This window comes from Tursiops truncatus, chromosome 16, assembly GCF_011762595.2.
Source record: "Tursiops truncatus isolate mTurTru1 chromosome 16, mTurTru1.mat.Y, whole genome shotgun sequence".
In the NCBI taxonomy this organism is placed as follows: Eukaryota; Metazoa; Chordata; class Mammalia; order Artiodactyla; family Delphinidae; genus Tursiops; species Tursiops truncatus.
The window spans coordinates 29,915,678-29,939,515 of NC_047049.1; the positions used below are offsets into that span (position 1 = coordinate 29,915,678).

Below are 23,838 nucleotides of genomic sequence, written 5' to 3' on the forward strand. Positions count from 1 at the left end.
GATGGCTACCGGGGTTAAGGGTGGGGGAGAGAGGGATAAATTAGAAGATTGGGATTGAGATATACACACTACTATATCTAAAATAGATAACTAATAAGAACCTACTGTACAGCACAGGGAACTCTACTCAATACTCTCTAATGGCCTATATGGGAAAAGAATCTAAAAAAGAGTGGATATATGTATATGTATAACTGATTCACTTTGCTGTACACCTGAAACTAACACAACACTGTAAATCAATTATACTCCAATAAGAATTAAAAAAAAGAAGACTAGGAGGCATTTTCCCATCTGTAAAATGGGACACTGGTATGGGGGAATCCACAGCAAAGAGAAATACTATGAGCCCTGCCACCTGAAGGTCCTTCCATTGTTTGGGGTACGGAGAAACGAGAAACAAAGCACAGCTCTGAGAAGGACACTGTAAGGGTTCCTTATCTGGGCTAGTTACTAGTTTCAACAGGCAACTGGGGGAAAGGTGAACTTGGAAATTTAGGTGGGCTGAGGGGATGCCTGGCCCTGTGGCAACTCTCCTCCTCCAGTGGAAGGCAGATAGGTCGCCAACGTTAGGAGATGGGCATGGGAGTCAGACCCACACGAGTTCTACTCTCATTCTGCCGCTTACTCGCAGGTAATGTCAGACAACTTACATAACCTCTGGAGCCTCAGTTTCCCTCAGCTGTGAGAGGATGACTATACAACTTATGTCTCTAGGTTATTATGAAGATTAAATGTAATAAGGCATGTAAAATATTTAGCACAGCATCTGGAAAATGATAAGTGAAAATGCAGAGCATAAGCATTAGCTTTATTATTTTTATTACTATTAGTTTCCCAGTAGGATTGCAGGCAGCTGGAAGGGGAGCCCAGAGGCACCGGGCAACCCTCTCATTCTCATTTTCTATTTATTGTCATAAATGACATGACCTCTGTGGTCAAGGACAAGAACAGCTGGGTAGGCCAGCAAAATGCACAGCTGCTGCGATTTAGGAAAAGTAATACTCCAAGGGGCCCGAGTTTGGAAAGGAGCTGGCAGGAGGATACAAAGTCTCACTTGGGCTGGGAGGAGCAGAGGCTCTGTAGGAGTGAAACAGACAGAAACAGCCAAAGGGGCTGGAGGGGGAAAAAGAGAAAGCACCAGGGAAAGACCCAAACCAAAGACAGGAGGGCACAGGAAGTCGGCCTTCCCAGAGACAGGAAGCTGCAGGTGAGCCCGGAGGAAGCCAGGAAGCACAGGACGTGGGCAGCAGGGGAAAGCCGGGCCACATCCTGAGGGAGGGGTGGCTGGGGAAAACGAAGCAGGCTATCAGGCTGCCGGATGCCACTAAATGGAGCAAGGTGGCGACAGAACGGGAAGGAGGGCCACACGCTCTCCCCTCATTGACCTTGGGACCCCTCCTCAAGCCTCTGTTGCCCCAACTCTGCAGGCCCCAGGATTTCACCAGTACTCCTGTCACTGCCACCATCTATTGTCCCCACCTGGGTCCTCCTCCCTAGGCTGGTGGCAAAACAGGATGCAGGTTTCATCATTTCCCCTTTTCCTGGGAACTTTGAAACAAGTGCTCCGTGGTTTTCTCTTTGGGGAACAGGCCAAGGAGGCCCACGCGGGGGAGAAATCACCTTCCAGCTCCACTCTGAAATGTACATGGTTCAGCCTGCCCACATCCCGCCCTTCCCCAACTGCCTCTTCTCCTTCTCCCGGAGGGAGAGCTCAGCCTCAGTCGGCCCACTGGACTCCACACACACAGCACCCATCAGGAGAATGCTTGAAGTTGGTGAGGGGTGACTAATCTTAGACCTAATCGGCCATCCAGGTACCCCCAGGCTCAAATTCCAGAAGGGTGCTGATCTCAACATGACCCCAGGTAACATGGAGTTGGCAGCAACATCATCCGGGAGTCGGGGGTGGCTACGGGAAGGAAGGCTCCCTGACCCTGCAGAGGCGGTCACCGTGCAGGCCGGCACACCAACAGCCACAGTAACAGGGCTGCCCGCATCTGTACAAGCTTTTGCTGTGCACAAGGCATCACCATGTGTGTGACCTCTGACCTTCCTCACATCGCTAGGAGGAAGACTGGGCAGATATTGTTCCCATTTTGAAGATGAGGAAGCTGAGCGCCTTGGGCAGCATCACAGTTCCTGAGAAGCAGAGCTGGTGGGCCCAGGGCCCATTCTCCAGAAGTCTCCTTCCTTTAGCCTGGGACTTCCCTTTCTCTGTTAACTCTGCTCAGCTCTCCCAACATAAAACAACAAGCACTCCAGCAGCCCTGCTGCTCTGTAAGGCTAACGATCTCTCTCCTTAGAGGAGCCTCCCTTCCCCAAGTTCCCAGTGTCGCTAGGCCCTCCCCAATGTTCCCACCCCTCCCCCCACACCTCTGGCCCTCCTTCTGCTTCCGACAACCTGTCACCCAATCCTGTGGATTCTTTCTTCAAAGGGACTTCCACTCCCAACATATCAGGGCAGACCTTTCCCCTCCTCCCCCTAGTTGGCCTGGCTGTCTTCAGCCATGCTCCATCCCTTCCCCAGCCATCCTTCTTAGCCTCGGAGTCCAGGGTACCCTTTCAAGTCCCCAGCAGCGTGCCCTGGCCACACGTTCCCAGTGGCTCCCCATCCCCTCCACACCCCTGGCCCACAGCTCAGCTCTCAAGGTGCCTTTCAGGCCTTGCCTCTTACTGTCCCCTCCCCGAAGCACACACTGGCCCCCCGGCCCCTCCCTGCACCCTTGCTTCAGTTCAGACTGGTCCCCCTTCCTGAGCCCCCTCCTCTCTTCCATCTTCCAGGCTCCCCTCTCCTCTGTCCGCAAGCATTCCCCTTGACTGCAGGAGGTATGAGGAGACCATTTCTTAACACCTGCCCTGCCCAGAGCCCTGAAAGGGGCAGCCCAGCATCCTGCAGGATCAGGCGCCCACCTGCTGCCTGTACCTGGGTGGTCCCTGGCCACAGAGTAGCCAATCTACTCGCTGCCAGAACTTGGCACTGGTGTGCTCAGTCACGGAACAAGCCGATGAGTAAGAAGAGAAGGCTGGGTCTACGGAGGGGGAAGCCAGGAGCAGATGCTCAGACACAAGCGGAGAGGCCAACAGCCCCCAAAAGACAGAGCCGCCTCCATTCCTGACTGCTCTTCAGGCCCAGCTCCCATGAGGCCGGCTGCCTCGCTGTAATCCTGCCAACAAACCCTTTCCCCCTGAGCTAACGCGGAGGGGCCCCTGCTCTGTGGGGAACACTGCCAACACCAGCCCGGGGAGCCCTGCCGCCTCCGTCTGACAGTCCCAACTGGAAGAGCCGTGTACTCGGCAACAAGCAGGCTCTGCCAAGGGTCACTTCTCTTCCTGCCTCCCTGGGAGCCTAGTAAGTGCTCCTCTTACACCTGCATCTGCCCTGGGACTGGAGCTCCTCACCGAGGGCTGGAGGAGCTCACAGCTTTGGAGCTGTCTGTGCGGCTCACGACTGCCCCTCTTCTGGAGCTGCCCCGCATCCGCACGGGGTCAGAAGTGGCCCCCACGAGACAGGTTTTACTGCATGTGACCCCACCCCCTGGCTGGAGCTGAGTGGACCAAGCTGGGCCAATTGGACCCACTGCTCTGGTAATCTGGACTTTGGGCTGGGAGAGCTAAGCCCCCCTGAGTGTGGCTGGAGCTGCAGCAGGAACACTGGAGCCGTGTGGCCTGAAGGAGGAGGAAGCCCGGCTGCAGAGACAGGAGGAAGCCCAAGGAGAAGCCGAGTTGAGGGGAAGAGGGAGAATCTGACAAGGTTTTTCCAATCCCTGCTTAAGGCCAGGCAGCAATCTTGCCGTGGGGTCCTGCGCACCCCCTGAAACCCTGTAATTAATCACCTTTTGTGCTTAAGCTAGATTCAGCTGGTTTCTGTTAACTCGAAATCAAGGGGTCCTAACAAAGCTGGGATCTCCCTTATGCTTCTGCAGGAATACAAAGCAGGTGCCTGACAAACAAACTTGCTGAATGAAGAAAACTGGCCCCAGATCCTGGCTTTCTGATTCCTGCCAAAGGTACCACCATGCTCTACAAATACTCCACGTATCAAGTATGTAACTCAGCCCCAGGCAACTTAAGTTAAATGCACGTTCCTTGCCTGAAGTGCATTATATCCTCATTTTCATCTCATCTTTGGGACAAACCAGCACTCAAAGGAAAGGCAAGCGGGAGCAGGCTGGAGAAAAATAGCCCATGGCAGTGCGGGCCAGCACATCCAACTGGATCTGCAAACTGTGCTCCCCTGGGCTGCCCCCACTACAGAAACCTCTGCCCCGAGATTTCTGTCCCTGTATCATTCTCCCCTCCCCCAAGATGACCATCAAAGTCTCCAAGAGGTCACAAAGTTTCCACCCCTATTGATGGGTCATTTATGCCAGAGGCCATTGCAAGGCCAGACCATGAATCCTAAGTCTAGAAGAAGAAACCTCAGAGGGTTGTCTCACCTAGTGGTTTTCAAATTGTGCACTCTGCGGGACCCTGAGACTTCAGTGGAACCTCTTGGGTCTCCAGTGTCCCCAGCCTCAACCAGGGGCACGCCCATTTGGTTGTATATATCAGGCTACCTTGTAAGCTTGCATCTGAAAGGGTTCCAGTGGCTTAAACCAATAGTACAAAACTCCTGGGCTTCCCTGGTGGCGCAGTGGTCGACAGTCCGCCTGCTGATGCAGGGGACACAGGATCCTGCTCCAGTCCGGGAAGATCCCACATGCCGCGGAGCGGCTGGGCCCGTGAGCCATGGACACTGAGCCTGCGCGTCCAGAGCCTGTGCTCCGCAACGGGAGAGGCCACAACAGTGAGAGGCCCGCGTACTGCAAACAAACAAACAAACAAACAAAAATACCTGTTCCAGACCAATTTCTTTATCATTCAGATGATGAGCCAGAGATTCATAGGCATAAGGCCACACAGGTGCCAAGTGGCTGAGCTGGAAGAGAACTCTGGGCTCTGAACTCTCCCTACTGCCCCTTTCCCTAGGCAGCTCCTTTAAAGGCTCTCTTGGAACTGGGAGGGGTCAGAACCCCGGTCCTGTGTGGGTGAGCACTGGCTGGGGAACACAGAGAGAGCGCTGAAGATACAACGCAGAGCCCATCTGACGGGCGCTGAGTCCCAGGTGACCCTGTCTGCATCAGCTGAAGGGCAATGCTAAACGGTCAGAACAATATGGAGATGTCCTGATGCTAGTCCTCCGCTATATATAGTTTCTCCCCTGAAATGACCTCAGGTAGCAGCACAGCTTTGTGGTGTGGCAAAATCGGCTGTGTGGCCCCAACTCCAGGGGAGGAGAACTCTGCTCGAGAAACCGGATGGTAAGTAAGAAAGAGAGGAGTCTGTGGGATGGGGGTGTGTCGGGGGGAGCGAGCTTTTGAGACGACTCAGGACAAATTCTTTCCCTTGACCCCCTGGGAAGCAGCAGTGAGGAGTAAACCTGAGACTCTTCTGCAGTGGGCGACGAAATCTGAGTCCCAGCTCTGGGTGGAGGAGGCCCTGCTTCCTCACAGGCTCCGATCCCATCTGCTCACGGATGTTGGGTGCCTCTTCCTGAAGCACTTCATTCATTGCACTCCATGTGTAAGGAACCAGCAGAGGCTTGCTCTGACCTACGCTCCCCATTTGCTATTCGAGACCTTCCCTTAACCTTGGTGTACACCGCCAATTTGATTCTACTGCCTAAAAAATAAAAAAGAAAGAAAGGCTAGAAGAACAAACGCCAAACGGGAATGGAGACTCCCTCTGAGTGGTGGGAATATGAAGGAGATTTTCTTCTTTGGGCTTTCTGGTATTGCTCACATTTTTTACATAAACACAGACTGCTTTTACAATAAAGAAAATCGTATTACTTGCTTCTCTCCAACCTGCACCCCTTACTCAAATCACTAACCCTTCTGTAAACTCTCCTCACTTACACTTAATATCTGCCCTATCCAACCTCGACTCTTTCTCAAGTGTCTACACGTTGCCTTTGTCTCTACCTGTCTACACCGCATGATTCAGCACTTGTCTACACATTATCTTGCCTGAAATTGTATCACACCTCTATTTGTCTTTGCTCCTTCCCCCAGATAGACTGTAAGCCATCATGGATGATGAGACATACATGTATAATATGCATACACGGGAATGAGGCAGGATGTACAGAAAAGACACAGGAAATGGAGTCAATTCCCTGGGTCAGGTACCAGCTCCACTTCTGACTGCACAGGACAGACCACAGACCAGGGGCTTGACATTTCTGAACCAGTTCCTCCAGCCGAATTCCTTATTAATGCCAATTCTCTTCTAAAAGGTAAGGGTGGATTCTGAGCAGCCCCACAGCTTTTGGATCACTTCACCTCTAAAAACTGAGGCCCCAGGCCCAGCCTACAAAAGGGGTCCCCATCAATCCATATCCAAACCAGCATCGGGTGGTGAGCCAGACACATGCAGAACAGGGCCCACAGGCTGAAGTCTCTCCTTGGATATTTCCCCTGGGCCTAGGCCCCTGGCATAGATGAATGCCCAAGGAGTGGTGCTGTCAACAGTAGCAGACTGAGAATCTCTGTCCGGGGCTGCGGAAAAACGTGCTTAATGCCAAAAATGGACCAGACATCCAGGCCCTGGATCTTCCATGGGACATACATCAAAGCAGGGCAACGCTAAGCTCAGCTTCAGATAGGCGGGGTCAGCTACAGATTAAAGGGTCCAATGTAGCTTTCCTTCTGCCTATGGACTCCAAAGACTAGCCCACTCTGCTCCTCAGGGAGCGCGACCAAATAACAGCGCATACAGCATGTTTCAAAAAATAATTTGGGGTCTTATAAAAAGCCATAATAGCAGCGAGTTTCCAGTCAAATAAGGCTTCCCTTGTCCTCACCAGCCAGCCCTGCACTGGGCCACAAACAGGAATATCACACTGGGCCAGACCCAGATGAGCTCGGGGTTCTATGAACCTGATGTGAGAGCCCAGAGGGAAGAAGGGCAAATAGCAAACGGAGAAGTAAACCTGGGGCATAAACACAGCCGTACAGAGCACTGCCAGCTCGCCGGGGACTGTCCCCTCAGCTCACCCTGCAACCTTGGAGCTGTGTGTCATGAATCTGCACACCTGGGTGTGCCCACATGGAAATGGAATAAATAAAAACAGATCACAGAAGCTCAGTATTATTCAGCCCACCACACCGTGAGCTCCTTGAGGAAAGGAACTGACTCTTCACGCTGCGCCCTGTGCTAACACCACGGCCGGGACAAGGCAGTTACGGTGAATATTTAGGGGCAGTTTCCCATAGCGGTTAAGATACAGGCCCCTGGGGTACAACTACTAGGATTCAAACACCAGTTCCCCCACTTTCGTGGACTAGGGTCTTAACCTCCCTGAGCCTCAGCTTCCTCATCTGTAAAGTGGAGGTAATTATGCCTACCTCCTGGGGCTGACGTGAACACTGAAGGCAGTGATGTCAAACATGTAGTAGGGTGCCTAATGCACGTGGTAATCACCACATAAACGGGACTGCTTCAGGGGTGATGATTCCTGGAGCTGCTGTGAGGGTTCGTGAAAGGAAATGCTCCGGCCACGTGACAGTCTATTTTGGGGGAACAGAGTGCACTGCATAAGTGAAAAAAATCAATGCCACGTGTGATATCCCATGTTACAGAGGACAGTGTGGTCTGTTTAGCAGACACTGCAGTAGGGGTAGGTGGGGAGAGGTGGAAGGGGGGACAAACCCATGAAGGCTGTCGCAAAGTGCACTTCCTAACATACTCGGGATACATAGTGCAAGAACTGGCAGAAGCAGACTATTTGATAGTCATGGGTGGCAATGACATCAGTAAACCAGCTATACCTGTTTAGGGCCCGGTGAGCCCTCAGTTGAAACTGACAGTGAGGCAGGTGTTTCATGGAAGGAATGCAGGGCTGAAAATGGAAAACAGTAACCTGGGATCTGAAATCTTCCATTTCTCACCATGCGACCCTGGGCGCAATAGTTAGTATACACGGAGCCTCTCCCCTAATATGAGGACAACATCACTTGCAGTGAATTAACAGGAGGATTAGAGGAGATGTGTATGAAGTACCTACCGCAGGGCCTGCCACACAGTTAGTACTCAATAAACAGCAGTATATAATAACTATAAAACAATTGTTTTTGAATCCAGTTGCAGGGAGCTGTGTATCAAGTGTGGACAAGTGGCCCTGCTGTGATGTTTATCACTGCTTTCTTGGAAGTTCATGGAGGAGGTGCCAGGCTCCAGGAAGGAAGCCCCAGCAGACCCAGACATGTTCTGCCAAGCTGAGGATGAGCACACTGAGGGCACTCCCGAGCCCTGAACCTACCAGGCAAGAAGTGTTTGCATCTGTTCCAAGAGAGCCCAGAAAAGTAGCTACTAGTTGTTGCTGGAATCGGCAAGAATATGCGGGACATTGCAAGAGATCTGTAACTAACAAGAGTTGAAGTTCTCAAGTTTTTGTGAATGATTCACATTTTTAAAAAAATGAAGCTAGGGGCTTCCTTGGTGGCGCAGTGGTTGAGAGTCCGCCTGCCGATGCAGGGGAAACGGGTTCGTGCCCCGGTCCGGGAGGATCCCACATGCCGCAGAGCGGCTGGGCCCATGAGCCATGGCCGCTGAGCCTGCACGTCCGGAGCCTGTGCTCCGCAACGGGAGAGGCCACAACAGTGAGAGGCCCGGGTACCGCAAAAAAAAAAAAAATGAAGCTAGATTCAAGGCTATCTCTGCAATAATATCACTCTTGTGCAACTTGCTTCCCGTTTGTTTTCCTGAATGAGTGGAGTTACAAGAATGGTAAATAGCCAGGGTACAGAGCAGAAGCTAGGTCTTGTATATGAACTTCATTGGCCATATATCTCAACTTGGGGGGAAGAAGAAGGCTGGGGACAGCTGGCTTAAATACAGTGCCAAGCATGCTGATAATAATGAAAAAAAATAACCTACTATTTACTGAATATTTTAATATGCCCCAGGCACCAGTCTAAGCATTTACGTGCTTTAACTCATTTCATCCTCAAGACAACCCTATGAGTAGATACTGTTATCTCCATTTTACAGGTGAGTAAGGTGAGGCCCCCAAATCCAAAACAACTTGCCCAGATTACACAGCTAACGAGCTGGAGGAGCTAGGATAAAAAAATGCAAATGGATACTAAGTGACTAAAATATTTGTCATAATTACCTGTTACCAAAAGAAAAACTCTTACCTTATAAACGTCCTCTTTGAAAGACCTCAGATTTTGCAAATCAAGAGAAATTCAGGGTCAGCCCTTGCTATACACTCTGAGTGCAGGGGAAGGGCCAGAGGGTGGCCAGAGTCGGACTTCCCAGGTCAAGGCAAGGGAGGCTACACTCTGCTCTTCCCAATACTCTGAGCTGAACAAGAGTCAGTAGAATACAAGTCCCCAAAGAAACAATGAACTTAGCCTAGGTTATTGTCATTAATGGCCTACTGCCATCATTTGCTAAGCATCTCCCTGTGTGAGCATTGCACTGATCACTTCACACAAATCATCACATTTAATCCCTGAATACCTGAAGTGGTCTACTCTTGTCCCTATTTCACAGATGCAGAAACTGAGGCTCTGACCTGAGGCTTTCTCACCACAATGAGAAAGCAGAGGGGCCATTGCCTCCCATGGCTTCTGCCTAACTTACTTGTCAACAACCTTGGGCAGCTCTTAACATCCTAAGTCTCAGTATCCTCATCGGTAAAACAGGAAAAATGATTCCTGTCCTGATCACCTAACAGGATGGTTGTGGGGATCAAATGACACATAATATTTGAGAAAGCACTTTGAAAATGGCAAAATGAACATAGCAAGGGATCATTAGTCTTATTAATTACAAAGAATGACACCTGATCCTGCAAGCACTTTGCTAATGTAACTCTGTTGCCTCTTTTCCCTTGGGAATTTGGGGGTAATTCAAAGTCTGCAGAGCCAAGGCACTCTTTTCTTCAAGTCCCTGGCATCTGGGCATTGGGAAGTGGAGGTTCCTTCTGGGAGAAGAGGGAGAAAACAATGTTTTTGCATTCTGTTTGCATTCTGCTGGTGTTCCTCTTGAGGAACAATCTGGCTGAGATTCTACTGCTTCCACCACACTCAGCCCTCAAACATGCAATGCACATTTACTGAGCACCTACTATGTGCCAAAGTGCCAAGTACTAGATGCATAATGATGGACTCATGGGACCCCGAGATATAGCCTGGGGGTGAGGAAATGAGAGGAGGAGGAGACAGCAATGGGAAGGGAGCGGAGTGACTCCAGTCCTTGCAGCTTTGCAGACTTCACAGCCACCTCCCGATTCTTCTCATGGGGAAGGGGGAAGGCAGCACAATGGAATAAGCTCAGAGCACTGAAATTTGAGTCAAAGTATTAAAGTGAGTCCCAGCTCTGCCTCTGCTCAGCCTGTGACCACCAGAAATCAGTTTACTTTCCCCTATGTAAATTGGGTAGGAATGTTCTCATAAGGCAAAATGAGGAGAATCAAAAGAGATGATTGAACAAGGTGAGCAGGGTGCCTTAAGGTACTCAATAACAAACTCTTGTTTAGACAAAACAAAAAAACCCTGTGCTCTCTTCCTCCCATTCCTGGGAAGGTAAACTATACAGGGGCCAAAAGCTCAGGCTCTGAGATCAGGCCCTGCTGTTTACAAGCTGCATGGCCTTAGAGAGGAGACATTACCTTTCTAAGGCTCCATTTCTTCCGCTGTGAAAAGGTGATAATAGTATCCACCCATAGGATGGATGTGAAGATTAATCAAGATACTGCACAGGAGGCTCCTGGCACATGGTACACACCCAGCAAAGGTGAGCTGTTGCTAATTTCATCTCTACAAGCCCTTAAAAAGAACAAAATTCCAAGTCCACAGGCTCGCCTCTAAGATCCAGGCTGCCTGGTAACTGGCTGGCTGCCTAGGTTTGGGCTCTGGTGGCAGCCTCCCAGAGGAGACAGGTACAAATGAGGAGCTGTTCCCATCCCCCTACTCCCCCCACCCCATACCCTGCGCCAGCCCTTTTCCTGACAGGTTCCCCTTTCCGAGGGCAATAAGGGACACAAGTTGAGGGCCTGGGGCTGGTCAGAGGTGTGAGGGTACACTAAGCTTGGTTCCCCTTCCCTGTGGGCTCAGAAAGCAGGGAGATCTTGTCCCCAACAGCTTAGAGAGAAGCACATGACCTGTGCTTCACCAGGAGGCCATGTCATTATAATACTCCCTGCCTTTTACCCATCCCAAGTGCTCCCACCTGAACCATAGTCCTGCATCTCTTGTGCAAAAGGGAGCACTCAATATGAGTAAGACAGCAGTAACGTTCTTTGGGAGCCACATGAATTGTAACAACAAAGAACTGCTTTGCTTAACTGGAAGCCACTGTCCATCCATCCCAGCCATCGACCACATTATTAGAAACCCAGAAGCAAGCCAGATTCTGACTGACCAGAAGAGATGTCACAGAATCTACGTGCCCAAACTCCTGTACTTCCCTCTCTGGAGGGCCCCTCGGGCTTCACTTTGAGCCCATCTACTCTCTCTCTAGGTACGAGTCTAACAATCTCAGCCATATGTTCCCCCAGGAAACTGGAGGGGCTGCTATTTGAGCCTGGTAGTCAGGATCTCAAGAAGTGACCACTATGATGAGATGCCTCTACACACCCATTGGGATGGCTATTATCAAAAAGACAGAAAATAACAAGCATTGGTTAGGATGTGGAGAAATCGGAACCCTTGTGCATTGCTGGTGGGAATGTAAAATGGTGCAGCCGCTGAGGAAAACAGTATGGCAGCTCCTCAAAAAATTAAACACAGAATTAACATATCATCCAGCAATCCCACTTCTAGACATATACATAAAAGAACTGAAAGCAGGGATTCAAACAGATATTTGTACACCCATGTTCATAGGAGCATTATTCACAATAACCAAAAGGTAGAAGCAACCCAAGTGTCCATCAACAGACGAAAGGATAAGCAAAATGTGGTATAGACATACAATAGAATTCACCCCTAAAAAGCAAGGCAAGTGACACATGTACAACGCAGATGAACCTTGAAGATATTATGCTAAGTGAAATAAACCTGGCACAAAAGGACTAATATTGCCTGATTCCACTTCTATGTGGTACCCAGAGTAGTCAAATTCATAGAGACAGAAAGTAGAACGGTGGTTGCCAGGGGCTGGGGAAGGGGAGAATGGGGAGTCTGTGTCTAATAGGTACAGATTTTTAGCTGGGAAGATGAAAAAGTTGTGAAGATGGATGGTGGTGATGGCTGCACAACAATGTGAATATACTTAATGCTACAGAACTGTACACTTAAAAGTTGCTAAGGGGCTTCCCTGGTGGCACAGTGGTTGAGAGTCCGCCTGCCGATGCAGGGGACACGGGTTCGTGCCCCGGTCCGGGAAGATCCCACATGCCGCGGAGCGGCTGGGCCTGTGAGCTATGGCCGCTGAGCCTATGTGTCCGGAGGCTGTGCTCCACAACGGGAGAGGCTGCAACAGTGAGAGGCCCGCATACCGCCAAAAAAAAAAAAAGAAAAAAGAAAAAAGTTGTTAAGATGGTATATTTTATCTTGTGTATATTTAACCACAAGTTTTTTAATGAGAAAAAAAAAAGTGACACTGACTACCAGGGAGAAGACAGAGCAACAATTATAGGTGGAAACGTGAACCCCAAAAGCACAGCAGCTGGGAACCATTTAGTTTGGGACCCAATGTCCTACATTCTGAAAAGCCTGGGGGCCTCACACTGTCGTGAGTACAGTAACTGATCAGGCAGGACTGCTATTTTCATTCAGAGCCCAGAACAGGGTTCAAGAGCCTACCCACACCAATACTGCTTGGGACCTCGAGGCAGGCCACTGTGTAATGGGCTCTTCCTCAGCAATTTACCTTCCACCTGCCACAAGTTCACCCTCACCTTCTTTCAGAGATAAAGGCTTTTGAGAGAAAGAGGCTTTTGTGGTCCCCATCTCCACCAAGCAGGGCTTTGTACATGCAGGTCCAAACTCAACACCCCCAAGTTGCAAAGAGGAGGTTATTCATGCTCAGTATACTTTGCTGGGAAGCATATCATCCGTTTCAGAAAGATTCCCATCCAAAAATAGTTTTTAAACATTTCTTTTATAGTTTTGCTCTTTAAAAAAGAGTAAGCTTCAATGATCTGGGGAAAATCACTGGCTATGGTTTTTGTGTGTAAAAATCCTCTACCTTTGAATAATGGGAACTTCATAAGTTCACAAAGTCTCCTTTCATCCAGGATCGCACTTGATTCTTACAATCTCTCTGGGAGGTGAGCAGGGCAGCAGTCATCCCATTGTACAAATGGGGAAACTGAGGCTCAAAGAGATCAAGAGGCCTGTCTAAAGTTGCACACACAACTAGGAAGGAGCAGAGAACCAAGGCCTTATTTCCCATCAATGGCAGATCACACTCTGGATTGGGACCTCATATCTGAGCAGACCATTAAGCCATGAAAGTGATTTTAAAAACAATGTTAGTTTATTTTATCCCCACAACATCTCTCTGAAGTAAACTGGAAATATCATCTTTTTTTTTTTTTTAAGAGATGATTAACTGAGCAAACAAATGACTTGCCCAAGATCACCATTCAAGAAAGTGGCAAAGAGACCACACCCCCTCCCTTTTGAATATGCTCAACCTTGACCACAATTTCTTGACCTTAGCATACTCAAAACTTAAAGGAGCTTATGCAGTTTTTATATAGTTTGCACCATATTTCTGTGAACTTGGCAGGGAGTAGACATACCTTTATTCTCTTTTTAATAGCTGGAAAAGAAAAAGAGGTTAAAGAAATCTTTAAGTTCCTTTTCAGCTCTAAAATTCTATGATTCTAAAAATTCCCCAGCAAGTCAATTCAATGGGTAGAGAGGCCTGGAGTCCACGTCACCCGCCTTCCTGCCTCACACTCCTCACACTCTATCAGACCACCCCACACCCACCTCTTGAGTTAATGACCACAAATACCATGTGTGCCTGGGAGAAGGGTCCACTCTTACATAGTTGCACACGTAAAATAACAAGAAGTGCTAACTGCTTGGTTGGGATCCTAGTAAGGGGCTTCACTTCGTCCTCCTGCTTCAGCCCCAGCAACTCCTAGCAAGAGGCTCCCAAACCACGGGAAATTACATCCCAGGTATTTGAGACCTTACCCAGGCCTGGGGCGAGAGAGAAGCCAGTCCCAGGAACAGAACACCACTTTGAGGTTGCAGTTAAATCTGTCCATTAGGATACATCCACCCACCTAAGATGAGACAGCAATCAGGGCTGCTCATTCCTGCTCTTCTACAGACTGTACCCACTCTGTTCTACACACTAGCTTCATCCACAAATATTTATTATGCACCTACTACATGCCAGGTGCTGCTCTAGGTGCCATGGAACGAAAAAATAAAAATCTCAGGTCACACGTAGTAGGGGAGATAGCCAATGTCAGGCGGTGGTGAGTGCCAGGGAGAAACATAAAATAGGGAAAAGGTGGTAGATAATGCTGAGAGCAGGTAGTGGAAGGAAGGGGATCAGTTTTAAAAAGGATGGCCTGGTGGCGCAGTGGTTGAGAGTCCGCCTGCCGATGCAGGGGACACGGGTTCGTGCCCCGGTCCGGGAAGATCCCACGTGCCGCAGAGCGGCTGGGCCCGTGAGCCATGGCCGCTGAGCCTGCGCGTCCGGAGCCTGTGCTCCACAACGGGAGAGGCCACAACAGTGAGAGGCCCGCGTACCACAAAAAAAAAAAAAAAAAAAAAAGGATGGCCTGGGAGGCCTTGACTGACAAGAAGGGAGGAGCCTTGGAGGAGGAGAGAGAGGGACCCATTCAGATTTTAGGGGGTGGAAAAGGGGGTGAAGAACAAGAGATGGCTGAGGAAAGGCAAGGTGTTGAAAATCCTATCGTGTCTTGTAGGCCAACACAAGGACTCTGAATGAGACGGGGAGCAAAGGAGTAACAAAGTCTGACTTACAGTTTACAGCATCTCTCTGGCTGCTGTGATGAAAATAGTCTGTCGGGAGACAAGGGAGGAAGCAGGAAGGTCAGTTAAAAGGCCAGTGGTAGCTTAAACCAGGGTGAAAGTGGTGAAGATGGTGAGAGTCAGGTTCTGGATACATGTAAGGCAAAGACAACAGGATCTATTGATTAAGTGGAGGTGGGATTAAAAGGGAGGAGTCAGGGATGATATTAGAGTTTTGGGGGCCTGAGCAACTGGAAGGATGAAATCACCATTGGCTGACTTTGAGAGGACAGGGGGTGGGGTGGGCCTTCTTTCTGTTTTGGAAATGTTAAACTGAGAAGCCTTTTAGACATTAGGTGTGTTGAGCAGGCAGCAAAATATACAAGGCTGAAGTTGGAGCAACTGGGCTGAGATTATACATGTGGGAGTCACCAGCATATGTAATAATACAAAATTGTATGTATTATCATACCGGATTTCTATGTATGATCACACACACTTTGTATATTTACTGCTGCACCCCCAAAACTATAAGCTCCATGTGGCTAAGGACCCTCTGTCTGTTCACAGCCAGCAACGTGCCTGGCACTCAGTAAATATTTACTGAGCAAATGGAGAAGTTGCCCAATTACTCCCTCAAGAATAGCCACAGCAGCCCACACAATGAGAAGTAGGCTCTCTTGCAACCACAGAGCCAAGCCCAGCCAGCCCAAAACAGGGCCCTGGGTCTGTCCACCCCGAGCTTGAGATTCCAGAACGTAAGTGGATATGCTTGGCACATCACAGATAGCTGGGTTTCAGCCCTGCCACATTCTCAAAGGGTGGAACTGGGCAAGACACCTGCCTGTTCTACCACCTCTATTTCTCCCCGGGATGGGCCTGGGAGGGGCTGCCTCACCCACTTCATGGGCAGAGATATCAGATCTATCCAGGGTATATGCATGGGTTGGTGGGAGCCCCCCAAAGGAGTAATTCCCCACGTATTCTCTGGAGCATGCAAAGACCACCCAGCACCTGAAGGGGAGAACTCAGACCTACTGAGAATGTATTAAGAGTAATAGGTTAAAAAAAAAGAGTGACAACCACAAATCTTGATGAGATGACAGTACCGCCTAATCCTTCTAGCTCTTGGAAGACTCCCTGACCGGTAGGCCTTGTGTCTCTGCTTCACCCATCAAGTGACTAGGAAGACAGAACAAGGGCCAAAGAGTGACATAAGAATGCGTAAGATTTCAGCTCATTAACTTTCCAGTGTAGAACAGCTGCCTTTGTGAAGATGGTAAAAACAGCTCTAATGATCTGGTATAGCCCCCTCCCTTTCTGAGATATTGCAAGTGTGACCCAGAGAGGGTTAATGACTTGCCCAGGGTTACCCAGCTGCAGGCCTAGACCTAGAAGTCAGGTTTTAGCTCTCTGTTGAGGGTTTCTTCCCACTACGGCAGTGGTGAAGGAAAGATAAGAGTTATGGTGGGAGGCAGGGGGAGTTTTAGGCATTAGTCTTACAACATGAAACTATGTCCTTGTCAAAGGGTAAACTGAAGATGTCACAGGAATGCCAGGTGCATGCTGTGAAGTTAAGAAAGAGTCCGTCCCAGGCTTCCCTGGTGGCGCAGTAGTTAAGAATCCGTCTGCCAATGCAGGGGACATGGGTTCGGGCCCTGGTCCAGGAAGATCCCACATGTCGTGGAGCAACTAAGCCCGAGCGCCACAAATACTAAGCCTGCGCTCTAGAGCCCATGAGACACAACTACTGAGCCTGTGTGCTGCAACTACTGAAGCCCGTGTGCCTAGAGCCTGTGCTCCGCAACAAGAGAAGCCACCGCAATGAGAAGCTTGTGCATTGCAATGAAGAGTAGTCCCCACTCAATGCAACCAGAGAAAGCCCGCGTGCAGCCACGAAGACCCAACACAGCCAAAAATAAATATATAAATAAATTACTTAAAAGGAAAAAAAAAGAGAGAGTCCATCCCTTATACGAAACTTGTCATCCTCCAGAGTTCCCCTTGGCTTTGGACTGTATGAATAAAGCTATTCATAGTAGAACCCACAGAAGTGAAATAAAGATACACTAACAGATTTTTTTTTAAATGCAGATATATACCTCAGTAAAACATTTAGGTGAAAATTTTATTTATTTATTTAATTTATTTTTAATTTTTTTTTTTTTTGGCTGTACCACATGGCTTGTGGAATCTTAGTTCCCCAACAGGGACTGAACCCAGGCCATGGCAGGGAAAGAGCCAAGTCCTACTCACTGGACTGCCAGGGAATTCCCGTGTAAGCCTTCTAAAATCAACAAATATTGAGTCCTTCCTCTGTACAAGTCATTGTGATAAGCGCCTAGTGTGTGTGTGTGTGTATGACTATATGAATGAGACAGAGAGACAGACACACACACACAAACACACACACACACACACACAAGGTCTTCAAGGCTTGCAGTGCAGTTGCTGATATGACTGTAACATCAAAGAAATGACTAATAATGTGGAGTAGATAATTGTTAAGTAAGTGGTATAATGGGACTGCAGGAGTTCTCAGAAAGAGCAATCATGTTTGCTGGGGGGTGGGGGGGACTTGTCAGGCAAGGTGCTTCCAGAAAGATAAGGGATTTGAGGTGGACCTTGAAGAGAAGAAAGGCTCTTGATAAGAAGGGGGAAAGGGCATGAGCAAACACAGGTGACATTAATGTCAAAGAAGAGAAAGAAATCACGCCTTAAAAGGTAGGACTGGACCAGATTTGAACAGCCTTGAAAGTTAAAGTTCTTGTAGGAGTGGGAGGGGCAGAAAGATTTCTGAACATAGAACTTACAGCATTCAGAACAGGTTAATTTAACAAATGCCTTCTGGGACACTACCATGTGCACGCACTGGATGAATAACTGAAGATGTATTTGCCTTTGGTGGGGAACTAACTTCAGTCTGGGAGATGAGTTGGCCTTGAGGTGACAAAGGGCAGGTTTGTAAGACCTGCTGAAGGAAGAACCAGCAGGGCCCAGAGAATGACTCCTCCAGGACATGGAGACAAAGACAGCAGAGAGAATTCTTCAAAGTATAAATTTAGGCAGCTGGAAGAATGGAAGAGTAAAGGGAAGCTAGTTGAGGAGGAGAGATGCAGAGCTGGTTTTAGAACTGTTGAACCTAAGGTTAACTACATCTGTGTCTAGTGGGCATTTAGATATATGAGTCTGGGGTTGGAGAGACAATAGTTGAAGATACAGCATAGGGCCTTCCCAATGGACGAGTTGGGGGGCTGAGTAAGATTCCTCTGGGAGGGAGCATGATGAGAGAAACAAACGGAATGTCAGACTGAACCATGGGCGTCCCACACTAGGAGGTGATGGCGGGCGGGAGTGATCAGAGAAAAAAACAATGCCAAGGAGGGAAAAGTTGGGGGAGGTGTTGGAGTTTCAAATGGGAGAGGGTTGTCAACAATAAAAAATGCTACAAATCAACTATGTGGGCTGAGCACATAAATAATAAGTATTTGTTGAATAAGTGAATGAAGGAAAGGAAGAAAGTCTTTGGATTTGAGAATCAACTTTCCTCAGTCAGAAGAATGGCCAGGGTTGCCCTGAGACAAGAGGACTTCAACGCTAAATTTTACATCGTCCTCCCTATAAACACATGTTGCTTCTTGCACAAGTCATCCTGTCCACCACACAGACATCCTTCCCTGCTTCCCCCATGTTTCCCCTCATCTTCCGTCCCAGTTTCCGGAACTCAAGCAACACAAACCTTCGGTGTCAAAGGAGACAGGAAACTCCAACTAGAGTTTCTACTTCATTAACAACTCTGCCTGTGGCTCCTCTTACATAAAGGGATATGTGGCAATTGAGTGGAACAGGAGACTGCATTCTAGCCCCAGCTGTACTACTGACTAGCTGTGTGGCTGGGGAAAAGCTGCTCAACCTCTCTGGAGCTGGGCTTTTCATAGACAAGAGGAGGTAGGTCTATCTGGACTCTAGACAAGTTTCGAAGGTCTCTTTCAGCTCTAAAGTCTGCGATTTTATCATTCTCAGAAGGCCCTCGCAACACCCTCAGAGAAGGAAGTGAAGTGAGTACAAGACCCGGGGAAACGACCGCCAGACCTCTTACCCAGGCGAAGCGCCAGGATAGGAGGAGTGTACCCAGAAAGTGAGAAGGAGCTGCCGGCCCTCGCGGATCACCAGGGAGCAGATCCCATTCCCAAGGCTGGGAAGGATCCCAACAACCCGAGTGCGATTCCCACCCCGCACCCCACCTTTCCTAGACTCTCAGACGACCGGGAGGCTCTAAAAAGCCCTGCGGGAAAAATAAAGATTTCTTTCCCAGAGTCCTGCGCTGCTTTTGCAAGTCGGATTCCGGCAGACACGATCTGCAGCCCGATAATGACACAGTCTTTGGAAGGAGCGACTGTTCTCGTTTCGCTCGCTCCGAGTTCTGGGGACGCCTGGCCGCCCGCGCCGTGCCCCGACGGGCGGGCGTCCGACCCCGGCACCGCTGACGGGCCAGCGGCGCCCCCGCCCGGGGCTCTCCTTCCCGCCGCCGGCCCAGCTGCGGTCTGCAAACATTTCCTGCCCCCGCCCCCACCCCCACCCGGAGCTTCCCAGTTGGAGCGAGTTGGGCTCGCAGCCGGGTCAGCGCTCGCGGTTGCCCCAACTCGGCTCCCCCGGCCCGCGGGGCTGGACAGGGGGACCCCGTCTGGCTCCGGAGCAGCCATCGGGGAAACCCAGGCGCCAGGAGCCGTGGGAGGTCGCTCGGGAAGCCCAAGTCTCGGGCAAGAAGGAGGACAACTGGCGGGGCGCCGACGACCCTGCTCCCTTCCCTGTCGTTACCTGCTCGCTTGCGGGGGTGTCCTGGGGCGGTCGGCCTCTCCCGGCGCTGTCTCCCCACGCAGTTGCCCATGCTGGCTCCTCAGTCGGGCCCCATGCACCGGAGGCGGCGGGGTGGTCGGCTGCTCCGCGCTCCTGCCCCGGACGGCGGCGTCCCGGGTCAACGGCTCCTGCCGCCCGGCATCCGGCGCTCCCCAATCTCCCCCGGGGGCGTGCTCTACCCCTGCACCGGCTTCGCCACAAACTTTGCGGGCGAGGGGAGAGAGGGAGGTGGCCGACTACCCAGCACAGTCCCAGGTGGCCGGGCCAGGGGGGCCCGCGACGGTGCCCGGCCGGAGACCAGCTCCGCTGGAGGGGCGGAGAGAGGGGGCGGGCACCGCCGCAGCTACTCCCGGTTCGCTCGGGGCTCCCAGCTGGGGCCGGCCCCCCGGAGCCTGTCACTCACCTGCCTAACCCCGCCCCAGCCCGGCCCCGCTCCCTGCCATCCGCTCTCGGTGCCCGTGCCGGCGGCACCGCCCCCCCAGGTGCGCATGTGACCGACGACACCGCCCCCTTGGGCCGGCCTTGTTTTCTCATTGGCTTCCCCCAGGGTGCGTACCACCCCTCGGCTCCACCCAGCCAGGTGCCCGCCCCACCGCCCGTCTCCCAGGGAGCTGGGCTGGGAATTATTCGCCCTCAAAGGCCCCCGGCTGCGTGCCCATCAGCCGCCCTCCCTTCCTGAGCCACCGCCCCGACTCCAGGCCCCGCCCCTTGGGGAGGGACCGTCCCATCCCTCCCTGGAACTGCCGGGCCTGGAGCCGGCAGGCACGTAATCCAGAGAGAGCCCCGCCCCCTCATCTTTCGCCACGCAATTGGCTCAGGAGGCGCGTGCGCGGAGAGGCCCGTCCCGTGCCACCTCCCACTTCCCCTCCCACGGTTTCCAGTTCGCGTCATGGCCGCCGCCGCCGCTCTGGAGGCGGTGGCGCCTACGGGCGCCCTGTGGGGCCTCGTGCAAGACTTCGTCATGGGTCAGCAGGAGGGCCCCGCTGACCAAGTGGCTGCAGGTACGGCCGACGGCGCCGCACGGCTTCCGCTTGGGGGCCTCCAGGAGGGAGCGGCCTCAGCACAGGCGCCGGGAGGGAAGGGAGTGAGGGACAGCGGTGACTTTGAGAGATTAGTCCGGGGCTGGTTGTGAGCACCGCGTGCTTAAGAGCCATAACAAATTGCGAGTCGCTTGCAGTCTTCCTTAAAGCGCCCTTACGCCCCTTGTCTCGGTTTATAGCCATCCTGTGCGCCGGCCGGGGTTAGGAGATTAATTACCAATTTCACAGATGAGGAAACAGGCCCAGCGAGGGCAAGAGACTCTCAGATCAGGCCGGTGGGGGAGCTGGGACTCGGACCCAGTTCCTGCAGTTCAGAATCACGGGCTCACGCCGCAAAAGCACGTTGTTTCTAGGAAGTTGACGTGACAAGAAGCATCTTCAGCGGCATCAGCTCCAGTCGCGTGGCATGCTGGGAGTGGCCGGGCGGCCGGATATCTGACTGGCTGTAGTTGGAGAGAGGAGGAGAGAAAGCAGTCTAGGGGGAGTTTGAGAAGTTCTGCGTATCTTCCTTAAGGCTTTCCCTCCGTTTCTTGGTAAAGTTCTTGATTAATTTGCTTTGTGACTTTTTAACGTGGAGTTTGTTTTTATCTTTTCCCCAGAACTCCACTTTCCTGCTTTTGATCAGTTTAGGGATCTCTTAGTTCTGACAGCTTATCTAAGATTTGAATAAAACAAATTACAGATTTCATTGGAATTCTGAGACTTTTCACTCTTTTAGAAAAAAAAAATCTAAAAAGTTATTGAATGTTAGGAGGTCTTCAGACCTTGTGTTTAAGTAATAGAATACAAAATAATCTTGTCAGCACAGATGCTTTTTGTCTCTATTTTTGGAAATTTTGCGTGTTTGGGGAGAAGTAAAGGATACATTTCTCTTGAAAATTGAACATATTCACTATTAGAATATGTGAGAAATGAATAATGTGAATCTGCCAGAAGTATAATACTTTGATCCTTAGCAATATTTCAATTTAATTTAATCCTTCCACCATTATTGAACACATTATTCTTGAAACACGATGCAAAGTAATAGGGATATAAATACAAATTACGCTAGATGTGTGCCTGCCAGGGACTTATAATATGGTGGGAGAGACTGCCATGCAAACGGATAGTACACCATGAAAAGGTCTGTAAGAGGTATGTGCAGGGTGACATGGAAGCACCAAGGAGCAAATAAATGCCTGATGTAGCCTTTCCACTAAGTTAACTTCTTACAGCTTTGTGCAGTATAGTGTGTCGTCAGTGCTTATGATTAACAACTACAGTGTATTATCAATGTCATTTTTCCCCATGTTTTATTATGAAAATTTTCAAACATACAGCAAAGTCTAAGTAATTTTTTCATAAGAAAAACACACATACACCCACGACCTAGATTCTACCATTAACATTTTAATATAATTTGCTTTATCATGTATCTATCTGTCATTTAAATTGCAGATAGCAGTACACTTCCCTCTAACTGCTTTGGTATGTATATCATTGACTAGGGTTTGTTTATAGTTTAATACAAATTTTGGTGTAAAATTTGTATTCAATGAAGTGTACAAATCTTAAGCATACATTCACTGATTTTGAAAAATGCTTATACCTACCCACTATCAAGATAAAGAACATTACTATAAAAAGTGTTATTTGTAACTTTTTTCACATTTATACATTATGAACACAGTAATTTAGGGTTCTTCAAATTCAGAACACACTTGAGAAGTCAGCATGAATAAAGACCGCCAAGTTCTTATAAATATTTTTGTAGAATTTATATTTTTTGAAAAAAAAGTGGCCTAAACTGTTGTCTAGTTTAAATTTAGCTCAGCTAAGACTGTAACACTAGCCCTGTTGTAATTTAGCTCTCCTGATTAGGAAAGGAGGTTGGTAATAACAGATAACTAACAGAGGGGTAATAACAGATAAGGCTGAAAAGGTTTGGTGGGGTTGGATGATGCCTAACCTTGGATTCTAAACAGAGGGATTTAAATGACCTATTGTAGGTAATTGGGATCAATGTAGATCCTTGAGCAAGGGAGTCATATAGTGAAGATGAATTTGAGAAGGATTAAATCGGTATTCTCAATCTTAGATCACAGCCTTAGTTAGGGTTGTTGAAGGCTGACAGAGTTTTAAAGCATTCCCAGAAAGAATAAGATGTGCTTTCTAATCCTCCAGCCTAAATCAAGCTTCATTAGTGCTGAAGGGACCAGCTTTCTATTCAGCCACTCATAGCCGCAGCCTCTCCTACAAATTGTAACTGCAGAAGGAACGTCCTGTGATCACAAAGGCAGCTACCACCAACTTTGTTTTGCACCTGGGTTCCTGATGAGAGTAGGTGTCAGATGTAAAGGTGCAAATGATGGAAGAGAAATGACCTGGCAGCCTAAGAGTTAAAGGCTGCTCAGCCAGGCATTCAATGGCTACCACTCCCCTCCTGGATCTTTAGTTCCAGGCAGCCAGTTGATTTGCTGTTCCCCTGATTGCTTTGCTTCCCAGATCCCTCCACTGGCTCCATCTAATTAAAGTTAGGCCTGGGATTAAAGGCCCAGTTTGAGTGCTCACTGCCTGCCCCCAAGTGTCTCCTGATTACTCCAGCCAGACATCATCTCACAGTTCAGAATCTCTGTGGTACTTATTTCTCAACCACTCATACTTATTTGCAGACTGTTTAGTAGCTACTTCTGTACACATCTCTGCATCCTACCTGCCTGTTTCTACCACCATAGTCTCCTGGAGACTAGCATAAGTAGGTGGTATAAATGAATGGAATAAAAGATGCTGAAGGAAGAATCTGGAATTTGAGGGCTAATTAGTTATAGGGCTTGGAGGAGAGGGAGGACTCTAAGATGACCTCAAGCTTTTGAACCTGAAGATGAGCAAAAGAAAAGTACTATGTCCAAAAATTGGGAAGGGAGCTGATTTTGAACATGTTGGATTTATAGGTGATGGATATAAATTTTCTTCCTCTTGGTTATTTGGATTTGCCTTCATTTCAGTCTTTATTGTAT

General features: G+C 49.5%; 2 protein-coding genes and 1 long non-coding RNA gene across 5 annotated transcripts in view; 2 read left to right on the plus strand and 1 right to left on the minus strand.

Moving 5' to 3' along the window:
- Nucleotides 1-19,968, minus strand: part of UBTD1 (ubiquitin domain containing 1) — a 51,953-nt gene extending 31,985 nt beyond the window's left edge. The window contains exons 1-3 of one of the 2 annotated variants that reach the window (XM_073794121.1): nucleotides 19,761-19,968; nucleotides 14,955-14,993; nucleotides 13,748-13,767 (exon numbers count right to left, since the gene is read on the minus strand). In XM_073794121.1, the coding sequence (XP_073650222.1) occupies nucleotides 13,748-13,767; nucleotides 14,955-14,993; nucleotides 19,761-19,830 (129 nt within the window). In that variant the 5' untranslated portion in view covers nucleotides 19,831-19,968. The remainder of the gene's footprint in view (nucleotides 1-13,747; nucleotides 13,768-14,954; nucleotides 14,994-19,760) is intronic. The other variant, XM_019939743.2, reaches the window with a different exon arrangement.
- LOC109550651 (uncharacterized) lies at nucleotides 18,665-19,258 on the plus strand. The gene is made up of 2 exons (XR_002177227.3): nucleotides 18,665-18,890; nucleotides 18,966-19,258. It is a non-coding gene; the product is annotated as an uncharacterized lncRNA (long non-coding RNA).
- Nucleotides 19,969-20,647: 679 nt separating the features above from the next.
- Nucleotides 20,648-23,838, plus strand: part of MMS19 (MMS19 homolog, cytosolic iron-sulfur assembly component) — a 32,175-nt gene continuing 28,984 nt past the window's right edge. For both annotated transcript variants that reach the window (XM_019939735.2, XM_033841888.2), the window contains exon 1: nucleotides 20,648-20,800. In XM_019939735.2, the coding sequence (XP_019795294.1) occupies nucleotides 20,689-20,800 (112 nt within the window). In that variant the 5' untranslated portion in view covers nucleotides 20,648-20,688. The remainder of the gene's footprint in view (nucleotides 20,801-23,838) is intronic.